At 40.6% G+C, this 21028-nt stretch overlaps 2 protein-coding genes across 3 annotated transcripts in view; one reads left to right on the top strand and one right to left on the bottom strand.

Annotated features, from left to right (window-relative positions):
- Positions 1 to 2220: 2220 nt before the first annotated feature.
- On the bottom strand, positions 2221 to 8192 carry vps33a (VPS33A core subunit of CORVET and HOPS complexes). 2 transcript variants are annotated; one of them, XM_014992781.2, is made up of 13 exons: positions 8042 to 8192; positions 7328 to 7393; positions 7071 to 7198; positions 6785 to 6971; positions 6525 to 6641; positions 6243 to 6417; positions 5943 to 6136; positions 5162 to 5288; positions 4891 to 4958; positions 4661 to 4798; positions 4430 to 4567; positions 4177 to 4345; positions 2221 to 2657 (listed from the first exon to the last, which is right to left on the bottom strand). In XM_014992781.2, exons 1-13 carry the CDS (start codon positions 8141 to 8143, stop codon positions 2464 to 2466), a joined length of 1803 nt encoding a protein of 600 aa, XP_014848267.1. In that variant the 5' UTR covers positions 8144 to 8192; the 3' UTR covers positions 2221 to 2463. The 2 variants fall into 2 exon arrangements, with proteins under 2 accessions (XP_014848267.1, XP_087865121.1); XM_088008995.1 differs by having other exon boundaries at positions 8047 to 8148.
- Positions 8193 to 8568: 376 nt separating this feature from the next.
- LOC106921231 (rabphilin-3A) overlaps positions 8569 to 21028 on the top strand; it is a 28752-nt gene continuing 16292 nt past the window's right edge. The window contains exon 1 of the mRNA XM_014992776.2: positions 8569 to 9561. The gene's annotated coding sequence lies outside the window, so the exon portion shown is untranslated. The remainder of the gene's footprint in view (positions 9562 to 21028) is intronic.

Raw genomic sequence — 21028 nt, 5'->3', positions numbered from 1 at the left:
ACGAACTTCAGGAGTTCCTTGAGTGTCCTGAGGAAGCGCACAAACAGGGGCTCCACGTCCAGGCGCTTCATCTTCTCATCTTGATCCATCCTACAACACAAATTTGATCTGGGACATCACATCAAAAAAATATTGATTAGAACAAAATGGAGCTAACAGTAAGATGAAAACACACATGAATTTACAAGAAAACATGATGGTAAAGAGAAAAATACAGCTTGCAGGGATCCTACATATTCTCACTCAAGTTTTCAAACCTCTAGATGTTTTGTGTAGTTTTGAAAACTGTAACATTAAGAAATGCACAAAAACTGACCTTGATTATATTTATTTTTTTTTACAGGAAATGTTCTTTTTACACTTCAATATTCTGATCAAGACTGATTCAAACAACTTCAAGCTGGATTAGTTTGAACTAAGTGATTTTTTTAAAATCTCACATACATTAAGTGACCTGACGCAATACGACAAAGTGTTAAAATAAATATATTTTCACGATGTATCCCTTAGGCACATCTTCAAAAAACAAACTAATGATGGCTGTAATCATTAAAATGCAAATAATGACGCTACCATTTAAATGCACATTTAAATTCAACATTCAACTCATGGCCACTTTAGATTAAAAATAATCTTTTAATTTTCTCTACTGAAAGGAAGAAGCGAATGAAAGTCCCGAGGCGGGTGGCTTGTATGACATGAGCAGCGGATCTGGTAAATTATGGTGAACTGTGATTTAAAAGTAACCAGAACCACATTAAAAACCAATTCTCAGACTCACATACAGCCACACAACACAGAGATGTGAGAACGTGAGTAAAGTGAGCTCTTTTCTCTCCATCAACAGTCTCTCAGCTGAGTTTTGTCATGACTGTAGAGAAGCTATGTTCTTTTTTTAACGCAAGTAAGACCCAGAGAGACAAAAGCATCTATTAAGAGTCTGAACTGCAGGGAGAAATGGTTGAACTCCCTAACCGATCACATTTCGTCTTGGGAACTTTTCACCTGGGAGGTATAAAACATAAATTAGAATAAAAAATAAAACCAAGATTTTTTTCATTTGATCTGAAGGATTAGCTTTCAGAGTTCTGAGCTTTACAGTAAGTTTCTCTGAGGCACAAGGTGTGGTTAATAATTTATGTTTAAATTGCACTCAAGTGGGTCCTATTGATCTGCTATGTTTGTGTGCAGTCATCAACTTGAGCATCGTTCATGTCTTCTTTTCAGATAGTATTAAGAAGAAAAACAAACTACCAAATACGAAGCGTCACAAAATATTTGTAGCCCAATATAAACTGTTAAATTAGCATTTACACAAACATAAATGCAATGTCTTGTACGATAGTTAGTACTGATCAACACTATTACGATGTCGGCCATGAAACATTTTTATTTGCGTCCCAGAAACTGCAGCAAAAGTCAAAGGTTAAATTTGTGTGGCAGAAAAATTCCTACCTTGGTGTTGCTGCAACAGGACAAAAAGCTGATCAGATGCTCCTGAGTCTCTTCTGAAGTTCAAAGTAGGTGTGTGCAATGTTGTGCGTCTTGAGCCCTTCTAGTAGAGGAGGAGCTAAAATCAGAAACTGATCACAAGCATCTAAATCTCCCAGGGTTGATATAGAGCCAGTTTACGTCTTCCATGCACCTGCTCCTCAAACAAAGAGAAGTGTAAGATTTTTTTTTGTGTGTGTGTGGAAAATCTAACCAAAGTAGCTTCCAAGGTTTCCAGCCCATCAACAGGAAGGAAAATTAACATCGACTCGACAAGTTTCCCAAAAATATCTCTCAGCAGGTCTCCCTTGGTGTACAGTGTAAGGCAGGCAGAAGGTATTGACTGATGCAGATATCAAACACCCTCCTGCAGCACAGTTATCCTCTACCGGAACATGGAGCAAATGGCCTCCTAATTAAATCAGCGTCCTGCTCTGTCAAATCACGAGCCGCCATGGGCTGAGCTCTCCAGACAGCGCAGGGCTATTATCGGCTGATCGGCAGGCCTGTTACTGCGCTAATTGCTCCTTCAGAGAGCAGGACCACGCCTGATGGATTCACTGTCTTGTAAAACAAAACAAAAAAATAAAACGATGAAAACAAAACACAAAACAGGACGAATGGCTAAATGCTTATTAATGTAGCAAAACTAATTCTAGTTGATTAAAGTTTTATTTACCCATCTTCATCAGAAAAAAGGAGATTGCAAAAACAAAAAAAACACTCAAGTTTTCTAAGCAAATCAAAGTGACTCTTTATTTGATTCTTTACAAGGCATACAAACATATATATACAGAGTATCTTTAGCTAAGCAGTCATGTAACAGTATAAATCCAGGGTTATCTCTGTTGTCCAGTTGCCATCAGCAAGCAAACTTATTACAGACAGATGTAAATTGCGCTTGAAGCCAAAAGTATTCACACATGACACTCCCTACACGTGGAAGTGGGGGTTGCTGTACGTGTGGGAGGCTCAGGGAATCTGAGATTCAGGTCTGTCCATGAGGGATTTGACCCAAGTGGTGCCGTTGATGAGTTTTGTAGTGGCTATGATGTACTCCATGCCGCTGTCTTCCATCTGAGAGAGGAAACGCAGAGCGGCTATTTCTGCGTACGTCACCCCGCCGAGGAAGAAAACCAGCGTGGTTCGGTTTTCCCCCTGTTGGCCTGCGGGAGGTTAGAAGAGAAGATGAACTCAAAGAGTGGAAAAGGATGGGGGAAAAAAAACTCTTATCAATCAACTTACTTTCAAAAGTGCTCATACCCATAGAAGAAGAATTTTTATGTTATTCTTTTTGCCAGTAAAAATCTTAAAAGTGTGGCGTACATTTGTTTTGAGCCCATTTATTCTGAAGCCCTGTGCAATCAATTGCCACCACCGGTTATCTAGTTAACACTTAAGAGTCCATTTGGAGACACAGTGAAAAGTGTGGAAGAAGATGCTCTGGTCAAATCAGAACAAAACACAACTTCCACCAAAGTACAAAACAAAACAAAAAAAACAGTCAGCAATTAAATTAAGGTTTCCTATTATCACCTCCATAACCAGCTGAAAGCGGGCATGTAGCAATGAGTCAGCCATCTAATTCCCAAACTCACACCTCCAATTAGCTCATTTTAAAGTGTCTAATTAAAATGTATTATTAAGATCTTCTGCTGCCTAAAATAAACCACTGAGAGAAAACACGCATATTTTGTAATCCATCTAGTGATCTGACATTGACGATAACTCGGTTGCATTGTCAGGTCCCAGACATCAATCTTCCACTGTTCAGCGTTCGCCTTCCCTAAAGCAAAGCCTGCGTCTTATCTACGCGGGGCAGACAGACGACTGTTTTCACTCTAGGATGAGCAGCGGCCCGGCAGCAGGATTAGCATTTCAGCACGATAACTCAAAGGTTCAACTCTGGGTGCTCAGTCGGGAAGGCGGTTTGCGTCGTACGAGGGTGAATTACCATGGTTACTTTTACTGAAACCGAAAAATACAGATTGTGTTCAAGATAAGAGACAAATGTGGGCGCAAACACAGCCTCTTGACAAGGTGGAGGTAGAAGAACAGCTCTTAAAGGGGCGGTATTGTGTATTTTTTCAGGCACATAGTGGGATTTTATAGCACAATTAGGTAACTATGTTGCCTTTAGCTATTATAAAAATGCTGTATATATCAAAGATGACTTAAAAAGACATTTGACTCCTTGAATTTGGCCTCTGTCTCTTTAAGAGTCTCCTGCTCTTTCCATCGTCACCTTCAGCACATCGTCACAACAATGCCTTTCTTCTTATGCCTTGTACATCCATTCTTAAGAGCACTGTACTGAGAAGAAACTCATATTATAAGATCAACAGTTCCACCAGATGTTTGCTAATTGCTGCTGCCGCTAGTCTGGAGGAGCCGAGCAGGGGAAACAAAGGGGAGGCGTGATCTCAGCTGGAGACTGCAAGGAGGAGCTTTGGGGAAATATGCAGCACTTTGTGAGCTGATTCAATGATTCTTCAAATGTGGATTAAAGAATCACAAAGACGCTCAAAGTAAATTTTTGATGAGGGAATGACATAATAACATAATGTAAAACTCAAAAAAGCACATTTTGTGTAATACAACCCATCAATGATCCAGACAGCTGGTTTCTCAAATCGGACAGTAAAAAGACACCCAGAGAAAGTTCAACTCCTCTTTAGCACTTACGTTTCTTATGAAGTCCAGATGGGAGCTGTTGTCTCTCCTCAAAGTGCGGGCCCGGGAGCATCTTTAGCACCTCTTCGATGCTGCGCCAGCCCGGCCTCGCCAGCACCTGAGTGAGCCGGATGCTGAGCGGAGCGTAGCCGCTGTACACGTACGAGATGTCGTTTGGGTTCTGTGGACGTAAGCAGAAAAATTGCTCAAGGGAAACCCTTTAAAACGGCATGATTTTAATCTTGAGCACTCGTTCATGGCCGACCTGCTCGTTGGCGTCCTCCATCCACAGCTTGAGGGTCTTTCTAATGGTAGGGTAGTTATTTCTGGAGCCTGTCTGTGGCTTCAGAAGACCCGCCTTCTCCAGGTTGTTCAGCGTTAGTATGTGTTCATAGCCATAAGTCTGAAAGACAAAGAATCATTTTTCTTTTAGCAAAACAGAATAAGGAAGAAAAAAGAAAAAAACAACTCCAAACCTTTTTCTTCTTAACCCCACCTGAAGTATCTCCCTCTTGTAGTAGTCGAGCACCTTCGGCTTGAGGCCGTTGTTGCACACTGACTGCATGGACACCAGGCGCAGAATCTTGATTAGTGGATCCTTCTGGGCGATGCAGTCTTCTATGTATGTGTTCACCTGGAAAGTAAGGGATTTCATTTAATTAAAATGATCGGAGTTAACTTATTTAAAGCATTAGGCTTAAAAACAAGCTCTTTTTTTTTTTTTACCTTGTCTGTGTCGACGCCCGTCATGAACTCCTGCTCCACTGTCAGGTTATCAAAAAAGGCCTCAGATGCTGAAACCAGGAAGTGTTTGATTTTATCATGTGCACACAGAAATTCTCAGAATATAGCATACACACGTTAAAAGATGATAAATAGAGATCATAGTGAGTGAAGTTGATGATACTTGATGGAAACTGGGTATATTTAGGTCGTTGCTTAGCTAGTAGTGGAAAAAGTCATATGTTTTAATGAACCTCCGGAGTAAAATACTCACTGGTTATGTCTTTAATCAGCTCAGCAACGGACGTGTGGTTGGCCAGCGAGCTCCGAGCTGCCTGCATGTGAGGCAGCTGAGACACAAACTGCTTTATCTCGCCCACCGTTTTAGCATTATGGCGCTCCTGGAAGGGAAAGACCACAAGGGAGTTTAAACGTAGAAAAAAATAAACTTTTTTAACAACTTGGTAAATGATTTTAGATAATGGAAGCTACTACCTCCAAAAAGGCAACCAAAACTAGAAGACACACCAAAAGATAAGAACTAAATGTATATATAAACATAAAAGTTCATAAGTTTTTAAAAGCTAGATAAGCAATTTTTTTTAAAGTTAATATTTTAATGCAGATGAATATACTGAAGAGTTGCAATGTTGTGAAATATTTGAAATATATTGTGATTTTTTTTTACTGTTTACTTGATAAGAACTCAGTAAATAGCTGGTATTGTTTTTTATAAGCTTTTGGGAAACTAAAGGAATGCCATCAGTGGTTACTGCATCTTCTTCATGTTAAAATGTCATATTTATACAAACCTCAGTTTACAGATCTTAAAAACACTCAATACTTTATGACTGAAAATCTGAGGATGGGCTAGAGAGTAAAGTTTGGAAATACAAGTATTTTTTTTCATACCATTCCAGATGCAGAGTATACTTAAATCAAATTTCGTACTTTTATAGACACACGTATTTTAGGTGAATTTTAAAACAACTCCAAAATAATAATAATAACAACAATAATAATAAAAACAGTAAAAACGGAAGCTAAAGACCAACCTCGAAGGCTGCAGATATAATTTTGGCCTTTTTGCTGAGCGCTGCGCCAACAGCGTTGAAGTTTTTGTCGCGGATTTCCGCGTACAGTTCCTCAGCGGAGTTCAGCTGCAACTTCTTGGGCTCCGTAGGCAAATCTTTGCTACCTTCACCTTGCTTCTTCTGTGCGAACTTCTCAGGAGGGAGCCTGACGTATCCTGTAAGATTTAGTAGAAAACTGCTATTATATGTAATTAGTCCAAGCTGAGGATGTATATCGCTTTATATTCTCCACAGTTAGGATAAAAAAATTTATATTCTGACCATTATTTATTCCATAGATCTCATCAATAAGTCCCTCGTAGGTGAGCTGCGTAGCGAGGGGGGTCAGCAGGTCAACATTACGGTCCAGGAGAAGAAGAGTATCAAACACCGGTAGAATCTGATTCTGAGTGCCAGCAAACTCCCTCTTCATCCGCAACATCATGTTGGCAACGTGCTGGGGGAAAAAAAAGCAGAGAACACCGTTTGTCAGGAGAAAGCATTCTGACGCACATCTGTCTGTACGCAGTCAGGTGTCTCAGTATCACACGGATCCTCACTTACACGCGCACAGTCTCCTTTCCCGAATATCTGAGGGATGGTACCATAGAGCGCCTGTAAGGTCATGAGGCCTTTGGCCGTGTGGTACAAACTCGTCTGGTCATTTTCCAGATAGCACTCCTAAACAAGAACAAATGCTTTTAAATGAACTTTACATAATCCATCTATTTTTAAGTAATCAGGAAGGTTTTTTTTTGCTGTTTTTTTTTTTTTTTTTTTTTGCTGTGGTTTATTACTGCACTGTGCATTCGGGTTCTACTCACCCTAAAAGCGCTTTCATACTCCATGGAAAGCAGGTCACCATCAAAAGGAATCAGGTCCAGGATATACTCATCGATGTTGACAAAGGAGCCCAGCACTCCCTGCTCCTTCAGCCGCTGTTCACACAGCATGCTCCGCCGGGGCACGAACAGGATGTGGAAGTCTCGTGCCGGATGCAGCTTGTCTTCACTACGGCGACGGAGGACGTAAATGTTGCATGGAGTAAAGTTTGCAACATACTCGAGAGGAAACACTTCAATGTTGTTTTACAAACCAACATGAACTCACCTAAATATATTTTGCGCAATGATGTCCATAAGCTCCAGCCTGGGGCGGACGAAGAAGATTATGTTTTTCACGTCAGCAGAGGGGAGTCTGCCGCTCTTCAGGGTAAACATCTTTTCCACTTCATGTTCCTAAAAACACAAATAGGACAAATTAAAACTGTGGCTGGTTATTAAAAAACGACCATTGTTAGATGGGACTTTTTTGTTGTTGTTTGTGTGTTGAATTTCATAAATTTATTTTGCAGAAGAGCCGCTTACCTTCAGCAGAGAGTACTGAGCTATCAGACCAAAAGGCCCCGTCAGATACTCATCCCAAACTATGGCCTGTAAGGCAAGAGAACAAAATATTACAATCATACGCATGAATATCACATTGTTTTTCATAATGCATTTGAACCCAGCTTTTTTGGGACTGAACTGAAAAATAAGAGATCCAATTTAAAGCAACCTTATAGACAAAACTTTGTCTAAATAAAGGTGCACATTTTTAAATGTTACTGTCAATATACTAAAACCAACACATGGTCAAAATTATATAAACAAGTCCGGTCATGTGCAACAAATATCTAACTTAAACACAAAGTGGCGCCATACTGGCTGGATATTTCCTACAGGAAATCGGAGATTTAATTCACATTGGTTGGATCCAGATTTATGAGTCAATTAATTTTTAATTGGGTCGAGTCATGGCCATTCCACAAGATTAATGTTAGCCTGCTTTGTCCTTTCAAGAGTCAGTTTTGAGACGTGTCTGTGATCATTGTCCTGATGGGACAAAGTAGCACATGTGTTATATGTACAGTGAGAAACTTGTGTCTATGTTGTCAGAGGAACCAATCTCTGTTCTGTTCTGTTTGTAAGCATCTTGGTCGGAAGCTATAGCAGAAAAATGTAACTACCACGTAATGAATTTGAGTGTATTCAGGCGAATTATACGCATGCATGCGAGATTTTTTTTAATTTTTTTTTTACCTTACTTCCTGCACATTTGTCCAAAAATTCTCGAAGCTCTTTTCGTGCCGCTTCTCTCAAAATGTTTAAATTAACTCTGCCGTATGAAAGGTGGGCAGCCATTTTCCCTTCAACAGCAACATGAAGTCAGGTGACGCTAGAGAGGTCACGTGACAAAATGCTTTACGATAACAAGATGGTTCGCACACCTTTCCAACATAGACAAAAATACATATGTACGTATTAATATTTCAATAATAATAATAATAATAATAATAATAATAATAATAATAATAATAATAATAATAATAATAATACAAAAGGTTAAATAGCTTAAATTTCATAGGCTTTCCACTGTAGCTTAATTAAGGATAAGTAAACTTTGTTAGCTTCATGCTGCAAATTTGTGTGACAATTGATAACGCAAAACAACCCCGTCCTTATTACAACTTTGTCACTGCACTACTGATGCAGTTTTACTTGAATTTATTAAGTATCTCAAACAAGAAAGTACGGTGGTGGAATGATCTTGCTACCTCAGTGGTCTTTGGTATTTTCTTTTGTTGTGGGTGTGGCACAGACGATAACCATCGAAAACGGACTCATATTCTATTGGACCCAGTTATTTCAAGTGCAAAAATAATTAATTAAGCGCTATGCTAAATTGTGTTGCGATTTCATTTAATGTGCTATTTAGAAACAGCCTGGATCATAGATTTGATCATTTTGTGATGTAATAAACAATAGGAACACTAGATGGCGTAGTGTGGCCGCTGTTAAATTTGACTAGGTTGTGAATCCTTCGCATTTAAGATTTCCTTATGATTCTAAATTGTTGGAGTAAAATAACATTACCCCAGCTTGTGTGAGCATAAATATGGCTTACAAGCTAATAAAGGAACCAGAAACATTTCAGGACATTTGATACGTGTGAAAATAAACTCAATAGGGTAATTAATACTTCTAAAATAAAACAGATGAACGATTCCTTCAGATAAAGTTCAGAAGAGCATATGTTTTTTTTTGTTTGTTTGTTTTATTTTATTATTTTTTTAAAAAAATATATGTATACATGCAGGACCAGTCCACAGTAAACCCATTTGCCAATGCGCAATGAAACTGACAGTGATTTATCAATAGCGCTGTCTGGATGGGGAGATAAATTTAGACAGTTCTAAAGAAAACTGGATCAGGTGGTGACTGCCCACTTAAGCATCATACTGTTATCACTTCAGATCCAGGGGTTTCCTTCCCACGGTACCAAGGGCTTTCCATCTTCCACGCAGGGTAGCCAGCTCCCCACGCACTGTGTTGATCCCCGGTGCGTGTGTGTGCAGCAGCAGGATAGCGGAACGCATCTCCTCCAAGCGCAGTGTATGACAAATAAACAAACGAAGCACTGGTCTCGGTGAGTGGCAGCATGCGCAATGACTAACAACTCTGTTGTTGGACCCCGGCAGTGCACAGAAATCTAGTCCGCATCATTCCCTGACAGCACTACGAAAGAGAGGGGAGACAGAGAGGCACGGCTGGATTCTCAGGTAGGCTCCACTCCACGATCTCATCGAAACATTGTATTTTCACCTTGTGAATTGCTTTTTTTTTTTTTTTTTTTTTTGGCATCAGAATTTGTTAAACGTGCCAGCTGAATGAATGCACCTCTTCATTCAGAAGAACAGCCAGGGAGAGGAACTGTGTATCACCTCTTAGGACGGAACATATTTCATTGCTTGTGTTAATTTAATAGTGGGGGGGAAAAAATCATTTGAGTAATAGATTTGTGAATGAGTGCGCTGTACTTTGTACTTTGTATGCATGTTGGGCGCCCCTGTTAAATCTGAGGCAGCAGCAGAGTAAATAAAATGAAAGCATCCTTACTCCCGTAGTGGTAGTGATGCTTATTGACTCCTTAATGGTTTGCAGAAGAAGTACTGTGATTTTGGACTAAGCTTATTCATAGCTGACAAGCTATGAACATTACACATGGTGTAGTAGGTTATGTTTTAACTCCATCCTCAGCATTGTTCACAGCAAGTACAGAGTATCCCCCTATCCCCCCCACCCCTCCCAAACAAAACTGCACTTCCTTGTTGCAGATCTAACATAAAAAAGCAGCACCGGTCAGATATTTTGGAGATTGAGTTGTTGCAGTCCCTGGGCGTTGCTGCAGGATTTTTTTTTTTCTTTTCTTTTGAAGCGCATGCTGGGGCTTCATGTGACTGCAGCCTGGAAAGAGAAAACATCTTTGAAGCTTACAAAAAAACAAAACAAAAAGAAAAACATCTGCTAAGAGCAGGGCAGCTCTAAACTCCAGCTGTGCCACTGGACAGGTGATTCTCTTGTTTACAGGTTGTGATCTGTTAGATTTGTAGATGTTTGCACAGCAGGGTCAGAGAGATCCAGTGTGGATTAGTGACACTGATACCATAATGAAAATAAGGTAAAGGGGTGGAGAGGGAAAAAAAATGCAAGTCTGCCTCCTCCACCATCTCCAATGTATAGACCTGAAGTACAGGGATAAATTGGGGGAGGGGAGAAAAGAGTGAATGAACAGTCGGAGACATATCTGCTGCTGCTGCCTTCCCTCACATGAGCAACCACGGTATGGTGAACGGCCGACACCCCTCTCTCCGTGTTTCTTTGTGTTTCTGCTAGGCTTTCGATGTTTTTGTTGGTAGAGGAAGGACTAGAGAACAAAAGAGAAATGTGGAACAAGTGAAAATCAGAGGCAGAGAGCTTCTTGGACACATGAGTGTTTTTTTGGGTAAAACATGAAAAAAGATGGAGGAATGTAGTAAGAACACCAGTGCACACCAACTGCATTATTTAAAGCCGGATGCTGTCGTACCCATAATCCCATGTCTTCAGAATGTCTTCCTCTCTTTTCAACTGTGCCAGCTGCAGCTGTGACCTGCTCTGCTTTGGAGATGTTAAATTTGGTGCAGGTACCATGAAAACACAGAACACAAATGCGCACACACACACACACACACACACACACACACGCACACACACACACACACACACACACACACACACACACACACACACACACGCACACAGACAAAAAAGCATTTCATCACTCCGACTGTCGTCTTTTGATTTTGCCGTTACCATGGTCACAGTTTGTAAAGGTGGGTGACTCTGTGTTCTGCGGCGGTCTTCACAGTCCATGTATGTCCACATCACGTGTCACGCTTTACATTTCTGTAGGTTTTTAATAGCGAACTCGTTAAGACGAGAGACGCATCATTCTGCCATTTGTGTCAGAGCTTCAGAAGGGAGTGGCTTCGCTTTCAAATTGTAATCAGAGACATGGATTGGGATCTATACACTGAGATTTTCTGACGACTAACCGTGCCTTAGCTGTGTGATAGTTTGGTAAAAGCAGAGATAATTGTTATGGGCTTTAAAACAAAATGTCAGCAACACTTGTCAGCTTTTTGCAGCGATTTCAAAATCTTACGGTTTACATTCAGAGTCAATTTTGACCCCCTTTTTTTCTCTAAGCATTTTTTTTAAAGCGTTCAGCAGTCTCCACACCAGAAATATTTACTATTTTCTTTTTTGTTTTACATGCATAATGCCACAAGTGACGGAAAACTAACATATGAGATCACTCCGATTGCCCCTTGTAATAAAGAGGTGACAGCATCATGATGTGGGCATGCACTTGCTGAGCAGGGTCATGGAAAGTGGCCAGCAAGATCCTCGAACCTTTCTCTATTATTTCTAAAGCCCTAGAGTATCACATGAAGTATAAAGTCAGTCTTCCTCATCTTTTTTTTTTTTGTTTAAATCAAAAGCTGTGCCAAACAAAGCATTTGCAATGCATTCTACAGTCTTTGGACCACAATACCGTTTCAACCTTTACCACTTACATGCACAAGAATATGCATTCAAGTATTGCACTGCACATCACTCTGATTGCACCATCTCTCTGTAGAAACATGGAAGTAGCAGCGTCATGCTGTGGGGATGCTTTTCTTCGTCAGAGACGGGGAAGCTGCTCAGAGTTGACGGGGACAATCGCATCCCCGTTGTTGTCCGCAGCTCTGTGTGAGCTGAGGGCTTCCCCTGTAAAAAAAAAAACACAACAAAATTCACAGAATCCTCTCTGCCAGTGCCAAACAACTTATTCTCCTATCAACTCTTTTTTGTTTGTTTCATTTATTGGATGAAACAAATAAATGACTGACGTTTGAAGAAACAAAACACACAATGGCAATCTGGCAAACAATTTATTCACTTAGCTTCAGAGAGAGGACCAGCAGTTTGACACCTTCTCTTCATCCGTTCGGTCACACACTGCTGTGGGGTTGTCTCCCATTTTTCCCAGACAGCCAATGTGGTTGTGTTGCACAGTGGAGTGGAAGTCAGATATGCAGGCACCTTTTTCCATCGTCTCTGCTCTCACATTTTAGCAGTAGACTCTGATCAACTCTGCTCCGTCATGGGCATCGACAGTTTGGAGAGTTCAAAACCCTAAGAGCGTGGAGATGCGGGATTGTTTGCTTAAAATGTCTCTGCCTTGACATTGCTACCAATGATGACATATAGCTTGTTTTTTCCTGTGAGGAAGATGCTGCCTCACACTGCCTCCACAAAAAGCTGCTTGGCAGAGGATTTGCGCTGTTTTTCATGGGTGCAACCCACATGCTCAACGCTGTTGCTCAACCCACAGATGCATTTTCCCTATAAACGTGGCACCATTTAAGAGGAAATAAACAGGCTTTTTTTTTTTTATCTTACGATACTATTGACCTTTATCCATTAACAGCTAGAGAAGAAGAGGTTCAGAGACAAAAGGGCAAGACATTCATTAAATGGTCCAGGGTTTGGATCCGAACCTGAAATAACTTTATCGAGGCTCCACATTTGGTGCACCTGCTCATGGAGTTATGAGAGGCCCCAAGAAATGAAAATGGCTTTCAAACTTAGAAGATGTATGACCAAGAAGCATTGCTGCCTGCAACGAAGAAAAACATCAACCAAAACCCAAATGTCCTTATTGGCAATGCGCCTCATCCTGTTTTGTCCCAAAAGCTGTACCAAAGCTTTTCAAAAGTCTCTAGTCTCTGGACCAGAGCAGTTGCCAACTGGGATGTGCTGAAAATGCCTCGGGGGAATTGTACCTGCTAGTTCATCTGCAGGCCTGGATGGAGAGTCGGATAACCCGCAGATAAAAATGTGCCAGCAGAGAATTCCCAAACCATGTGGAGTATCTCTACTCGGCATGTTGCAGTTTACTGGGGACAGCCGCTGAGTGTCTTTACAAGCAGCCTTTCTGATTTAAAGCTTCTGTCAGGCGCTTGTTTCCCAGAGATGGGAAGGGATCATGGGAGGGAATTAAAGGAGCTTGACTGACCAATGCATCAGCAAAGCAGTTCTCAGAGTCCCACCTCTTACCCCTCGGGGCATACAAGAGTGAATCACCATCAGCCTTGCAAGATGAGACTGGCTGCAGGCTCTTACTGGAGTGCAGTTAATTCACTGCTCCATGTCCTATTGCTTTTTTTTTTTTTTTCAGACATGCTCGAGTTCTAAAGAAAGGCTGCGACACAAGTACTTTGTGAATGACATAAAAACAGTCAAAGAAAATTAGGATCAGGGGACATTTCATCTGAAAAATTCAAGGCAAATCCCTTTGATTGCAGAGTACAGGGTTTGACATGGACTCACTGAGCATCGAATTGCTTCAGGAAAGGAAAACGCAGCACCTGGCCGTTGTGGGTCTGTTGATCAGAGCCAACATTTGTGGCCGGGTGGGTAGCAGCACGGTAGCTTGTCGGTCACTGGACAGTCTTTCCTGTTTGCTCTCCAGCGAGGCAGGTCCTGGAGCCGTGCCTACCTAGCGGATGTATCTGTGTGTATTTAAGCGCTACGGCTCTCTCACATTGTCGAGGTGAAGAGCCCTCACAGATGGTCCCGCAGATGGTTCCCGTCAACGGCATTGTGCGCACAAAACATTGATAATTTGTCAGCGCAAAGATCAAACAGACTACCGTACACACTGTAAAACGGAGTTTCTCAGTCTGCCGCGCTCTGTGACACACGCACACTCTCACACACACACACACACACTCTCACACACACACACACACACACACACACCTCTTTTAACCCGAACCCGCTTTTCGGTGCAGAAGGCTTGTACTAATGCTTTAACGAGGGAACTTACTCAGAGCGAAGGGCCATGTGGTTGAGGGCTGTAAATAATTCAGAAATGCTGAGTGATGTGTTCTTTCTGCAGTGGAGGGCTTTGTGTGGTGCATTACTTTACAGTCTTGCTTAGCACTGAGGCACACCACGTTACCATGTTGGCGTCTCACCATTTTTTTAATGGATGGAGCTTTGCCATGTCATAGGAAGTGGGTGGTTTCCTCGTGTTTTTTTGGCGCTTTCTACCCCGTCGCCTCCATCCCTCTCTCTGAGTGACTGATGTGTAAGCGTTAGACATCATAGGCTGAATCTGTGAAGATGGCTCTGAAGGCCACATTCCCATGACATTTACAGTGGTTATGTTCTGCATGCCCCACAGAAGTTTTGTGACAGATTGTGATTTACATCTAAATCTAACTTTTTTCCATATTTCGCCAGTATTTATAAAGGCAAGAAAAAAACAAAAACAATATTTCACTTTATTTTTTGTGATTCTGTGCCAATTTTCAATACTTATATTCTTTTTTTTGGAGGCAGTTAATTACATTTTGAATTGATGCATATGCCTATCCAACCACCAGTGCAATATAGGCAAATTTCTGAGGACAATTAAATTCTTAATCGTCATTATTTGAATAATAAATAATCTCCCTCTGACATTTTACAATAGGAAGTGTTGTATCCTGGATTGGTGCATCATTAGTCTACAGAAATTACTTAAATAATTTTCAAGTTTCAATTAAACACCCAGCTGACAGGATGTAGGTTTTCATTAAAAGTAAAATGAGTTGTCCATTTTAGCTGTCATTAATCATTGTCTCATGGCTGATCAGGATGTGTGACCTATAGAAACTACGAACAATTTAATATTGGTTTGCCATGTTTTATTAATATACCATAAAATGTCTACTTCCATGCTTTGTTACCAAAAGAGCTAAAGTATTTCACAACAAAACATCTTTTAATGACTTGTAGACATATTGCAAGAGTCATTGCTTTTTGTTAGGCAAATAAAGATGTGTTATGAACGAATTTATAAGAGAGCGAATATAGTACATAATGTTACATTGAGCAGTGCAAGTCTTATAGTAACTAATCTTTAAGAAGTACAGTAACCCTGTACATAACCTTTACTCTTGCAGAACTAAAAGCTGCTTATGTGTTTCTAGGTTGTTGTTTTCTCTTCTAGCGAGGAAAAGACGGCGTTTATCATGCAATGAAACCATAACGTTCACAGCAATTTGAAAAATCTGTTGCAGCACCCAGAATGTTGAATCACATAAAGTAGATATGCTGTGTTGACATGAATAAAAATCCTGGCATCAGTTTAACATCAGAAAACGAGTCGGAAGAAACTGCTGACGCGAACCTGCAGAGACCTTGGGTTTGCCAATTACGAGTGCTGCTGATGAATAATTGGGTTTTTCTGCTACAATGGAGCTTTAAAGTGACTTCAATTATACACAAAGTTTTACACCAGTGCATCAAGATACCAGTGTAGTTCTGGAAAAAGTGAGATTAAAGTGAAACCAATCATTTGAGATGAGTGTTATTCAGTTTTCATTAAGCTGTTCCAGAAACATCGTTGGTGGATGGTGAATTAGTGCTCTGCTGTTGTTATTGTCAAACCAGTTGAATGGTGAGGACTGTTTGCTCTTGGGCTCGCCTGAGTAAAAAGTGAGATGTAACAAGAACAAAAAAAAAAAGCGGGGAAAAAATGAAATGTATATGCCTAAGCCTTGAATGCAAAAAGCCACATGTGATTTTTTTTTTGTTGCTTTTTTGTTTTGATTTAGGTTCTCCAAGATCATTTTTGACTTTGCCACCATTTGATATACTGACAAGATTGTGCAAAGAGAAATTGGTTCTGAGATGGAAAACATGGGCATTAATATCTGAACATCATATGGGTACAGTACCGGAGTAAATAGTCAACAACATCGTTTAAAACATGGATGGGCTTCAGTTTGCTCCTCCAGTTTCAGATTATTTCTCCAACTGTTGTCTTTTTACTGCCTTCATTTCACATTTTCCTCAAACATCTCTTAAGTAAATTGTAGAGGTGTGCCGATCGATCGGCCACCGATCATAATCGGCCGATTTCCGTGAAAAAGTGTATGATCGGTGATCGACGATCACGGTTTCTTGTTAACGATCACACAAACCGATCACCTGCTTCTCATTTCGCAGCCTGCCTGTGCAGCTGGTCTCCTCTTTCCTTCACACTGCGCAAACGCGCAGCAACAAATCCTAAGCGATGTGGAACTATAACGCACTGAGTGAAAGGGGAAGTTTGCGTGTTGCGGTGGAAAATTAAAGCAGGTCAAAATGCATCAACACAACGAATCTAATATGGCATAAAACAATGCCATACTTGGCTACATCGAGGCTCACTGCAGTAAAAAAAAGACATACGGAGGATAGCAGGTAAAGCAGCGCACAGCTACAAACACTCACCCGGATTAGCATGACGGTCAGAAAAATAAACAAATAACCCGCAAAATTATTTAAGTCTTCGAGCTGCGATGTAAGACGCTGGTTCTGCTCTCGCTGTTGAACCGCTGCTACGCTACAGGTAGTAATATTTGACAGACGGAGCTTCGCTTCTGCTCCACCTGGTAGTGACTCTCACACCGACCCTCTGCTTAAAGCTGCAGCATCTAACTTAAAAAAATAAATAAATAAATAAAAAGTTTACATATGTATTAAAACTTTCGCTGTCCTAAAATGAGACAGATAATCTCTGAAAAAGAATCGATGTCCTCTGCCTCCTCCCTGTTCTGCATAATTACTCCGCTCGGTCGGAAACAGCCAATCAGAGCTAGCAGTAATCAGCTAGCCGCCATGCTATCAGGAAGTTTTCATTCAGTAACTCAGGATTGTTTATTGTAATGGATCCAGTATTTGCTTTTGAATGTTAAGTTTTATACTTGAATATTTAGGCAATGTTGAGAGGTTTTATTTTGACTTTTTACATTATTTAGCCTCTTCAGAGCTAAATAGTCTGTTAAAGATAGTATTACCGATAGCAGTACTATTTGCATAATGCCTGTTTTGTTTTGTTTTCTTGGAAAAAGTTATTAAAACAAGTTTTTGTCTAAATTAAGGTGAATTACATTATGTTTTTCCACATAATGTAACCGATAGTGCTTATGATTAAAAAAATAATAATTATGTGATTGGTATCGGTGATCAGCTGTGATCAGCCCTCATGAGTGATCGGAATCGGCAGGAAAAAACCCGATCGGCACATCTCTTGTAAATTGCTATTTCTAGGAGCATTTATTATTTATTGATAACATGAATGCATCCAAGCAGAACTCTTTGTTTTTGTCTTGAGGTGGCGGTTTGTGAAGGTGAGAATGAACGCAGGAGTCCAGTTTATGAAGAAAGTGAGAATGAAGTTAATGATGGAAGTGGCTCAAACAGTCGAGATCAGGCAGCACGGCAGAGACAAAAAGCACACAGCTAAATACCGTCAGCAACTCACACAAAGACTGAACATGGAGCAAAGTAGTCTCAGGACTATACAGTTCGACTGAGAACTACTGACAACAACCGACAAGCTACATATGACTAGGATCTGACAACAGACAAAGACAACAGGTGGACTTAAATGCACTGGGAGGGTGATCAGGGAACGAGACACACCTGGGAAACAATTAACAGAGAGGACAGGACAACACAGAGACCCACAGGGAACAGGATCACAACAAACACAGAAAAAACCCAAAAGTAAACACAGAAAACTCAAATCCTAACAGTTTTAGACAAATGACAGTAGAAAAGAGATGACGTCCCATCCCCCGTAAACCTCTCTGTCCATAATGATCCATGTCAGATCAATCCATCTATTCCCTGCTTCATCGGTGTCACCCTGCCTGATTTTTTCAGATCTCTTTGACTTCAGCAATGTCTCAAAATCGTTACGTTTCCTCTTGAGAAACAGGGAAGGATAATTCTACTCTAAAATGTTAAGCTGTCGCCATTTACATTCTGTTTCACTAATGAGTCATATATGTGCCACTGAGCGCCATATGACAAAATCTGTCTGTGCATGCACCCAACAAGACATAAAGAGGCAGAGCTTCACTTAACCAATCCGTCACAGATTGAATGGCACTCCTGCAGGACATCCACCTGAAGGAGTCATGGAAACAGTAACTATCAGTTCTGCATCCCAAACATCCGACTATACGGATGTTTAGTCAGAAGCACTTTTCCTCAGATCAGATAGACGATAGAGCAAACAAAAAGTGTACTTCTTGGTCAACATGCAAAACATAATGTGTGAAAACTACCTCTGCAAATTATCCTCATGGTGACTCATGGTGGTGACAGCGTCATGTTGTGGGGATGCTTTTCCTTCAGCAGGAACAGAGAGGCTTGACAGGGCTGAGATGAATGGAGCTCAACAGCCCTGAAAGAAAACCTTTTAGATGCTTCAGGACTTTAAAACTTGTGTTCACAGCTGCTATCTTCCTTTCTGACTGAAAGTCACTTTTTGCACCGAGGAACAGAAAAAACTTTCTTTCTGTGGATGCACAAAAGTGTAATTGCAGAGAAATAAAGTACTGAGTTCAGGTGGCTGAATACAAATGCATGCTCCACTTTTCAGAGTTTTCCATCTACTAATCCCTTTCCTTATCAACTATTCGCTTCCTGGGTGCTGGTCTGTCACATCTACTCCCAATAAAATGCATTAAAGTTTGTGGTTGTATATAATCTGGAGAGGTTGTGGGTTTTGAAAGGCACTGTGAATGTTGTAGTAGTTAAATCAGTTAATTTTTGGTGCCTGAAAACAAGACATAACAGGTTTTTAGGTGGCTTAAAAAAAATCATAATAAGACTCAAGCACCACATTGCCGTGGTGTGTATTTTGGGTTTGTTGCACAAGGTTTCATTGACCATTTTCCAAAACAGACATGTCTGAAAGCATCATAAAAAACCCACTGTCATATTTCTGAAAAAAAAAAAGACGGAAATAAACAGGAAAATATCCGCTGCTCTCCAGAGAGGAATCCACCAACAGCCGACTGAGTCATCTGCTACAGGCGGAAAACACGTACAAGATGACTATTAAACTAAGTCAGGATCCCGGATGACGCAGTTTAGCTGCATTTATGGTCTTGGTAGCTCAGGCGACGGAGTCTGAGGGCTGCAGTGATGTCATACCTGGAGAATAACGAGGCCCGATATGACAGCACAGTCAATTATAATTGGTTTTAAACCAATGCACCCTAAGCAGTACCTTCCCTCAATTGAAGCATTACATCTGATAATGATAGCTCTTTGGGGTGTTACAGACATTCAGAGACTTCAAACTGTCCCCTGCAAGCCAACGGGAACGGAAAGTCCACTTAACTAATGCGGAAACATCAACGATCTAAAAGAGAGCTCAAGCTAAGCTCACCTTAACTCTAAAGCGAGTCTCCCATCTGTCTTTCCCTAATTTGATCACATTAGACCACAGTGGGATAATTCATTTTGGCAGAAGAAGAAGAAGGGCCACTCTTGAGAGTCTTTAGTGTACTACAGTATGGTCAGAATAATGTGTCATCTGTCAAGACAGTGCTGGAAAAAATGATGAAAAGACTCAGTGAGTTACAGAGAAAACAGAAGAGGATACAAACAGCTAACTGTAGGTAGGCAGGTTTAAAAGAAATAAGCAAAATTAAGCTTGACACAATGGTAGAAGCAGATGTGAAATAAGACTAAGAAAAGCAAGACCAGACTGGACATTAAAGACTAAAACAGACCACAGAAACTAAGGACCATAATGTGAAGATAACCAGAACTTCACAAAATTTACTACCGGTGCCTCAATCAATAAACAAATGATAAAATCCAAAGTCAATGAAACCCAGATGATTCCCGTTTTACTGTTGACCATGCAGCAGCAGCAGCATCAGATGGAAAAGCCCCCACCCAGTGTCTATTGATAGCACATCTAATTAACTGCTTATCTGTGGGCCCCAGAGGCTGGCAGACGACAGATTACAAGTAAAAAGGTATGTTGCCTTGCATTATGTTAGATAATACAGACAGCTTTAGGAGAGAGACGTTGGCACAACTTCTGTTTTTTTGTTTTGTTTTTTGTTTTCCCCTCTTTTGCATTTTCTCCTGGGTTCAGTTTTAGAGTTTATTGCCTTGTAAAACTTAGGGAAACAGAAATCAATAGACATTTTTTCCCTTTCTCATCATTACATATTCTCTTGCTGTTGCTGTTTCGGTCTTTGCCAGTACGCAGTTTCTCTTATTGAAAAACAAAATTGTTTATATTTTTTGCTGATTGTCTCTAATTACAGAATAAAAAGAAATATGCTCAGGGTGCTCAAATATATGCGTACATCACCACTGACGTTAGGTCGAACCTCTATTGCGGAGAAACGACACACCTTTTACTGACCTCGACAATGCTAGCTGTACATTTGACCGCCCTCTTTTTCAAAAGTGGTAGAAATCATTAAAGTTGATTTGATTAGCACATAAAGCATCCTCCACAAATGTTCAAAATGGTGGAGCGATTTGTCACCTCAGCAGTTTAAAACCTCCCTGCTGTGTGATGTATGTTTGGAACCATTGTCTTGTTAAAACATCCAAGTTTTGCTTTGGGCAACACTTTATTTGACAACTTCTGTTGTCATGAAGTGTCATGTCATTCGGTAAATAATGACACTTTTAATGCAAACTTGACCAGCGTAATGGACTTTTAATGCAACTTTGCATTAAAAGTGTCATTATTTACCGAATGACATGGCAACAGAAGTCGTTCATGAAGACTTCTTCATGTTCACGGCAGGTGTTATGTCATGTTTATGACACTGTCGTGTCAGTCTTATGCAC

Source organism: Poecilia mexicana, unplaced genomic scaffold (genome assembly GCF_051168715.1).
Source record: "Poecilia mexicana isolate PSO_F unplaced genomic scaffold, ASM5116871v1 scaffold_9, whole genome shotgun sequence".
Classification (NCBI taxonomy): Eukaryota; Metazoa; Chordata; class Actinopteri; order Cyprinodontiformes; family Poeciliidae; genus Poecilia; species Poecilia mexicana.
The sequence above is the reverse complement of the archived record's forward strand: the minus strand, read 5'-3'. Positions and strand labels throughout refer to the sequence as shown.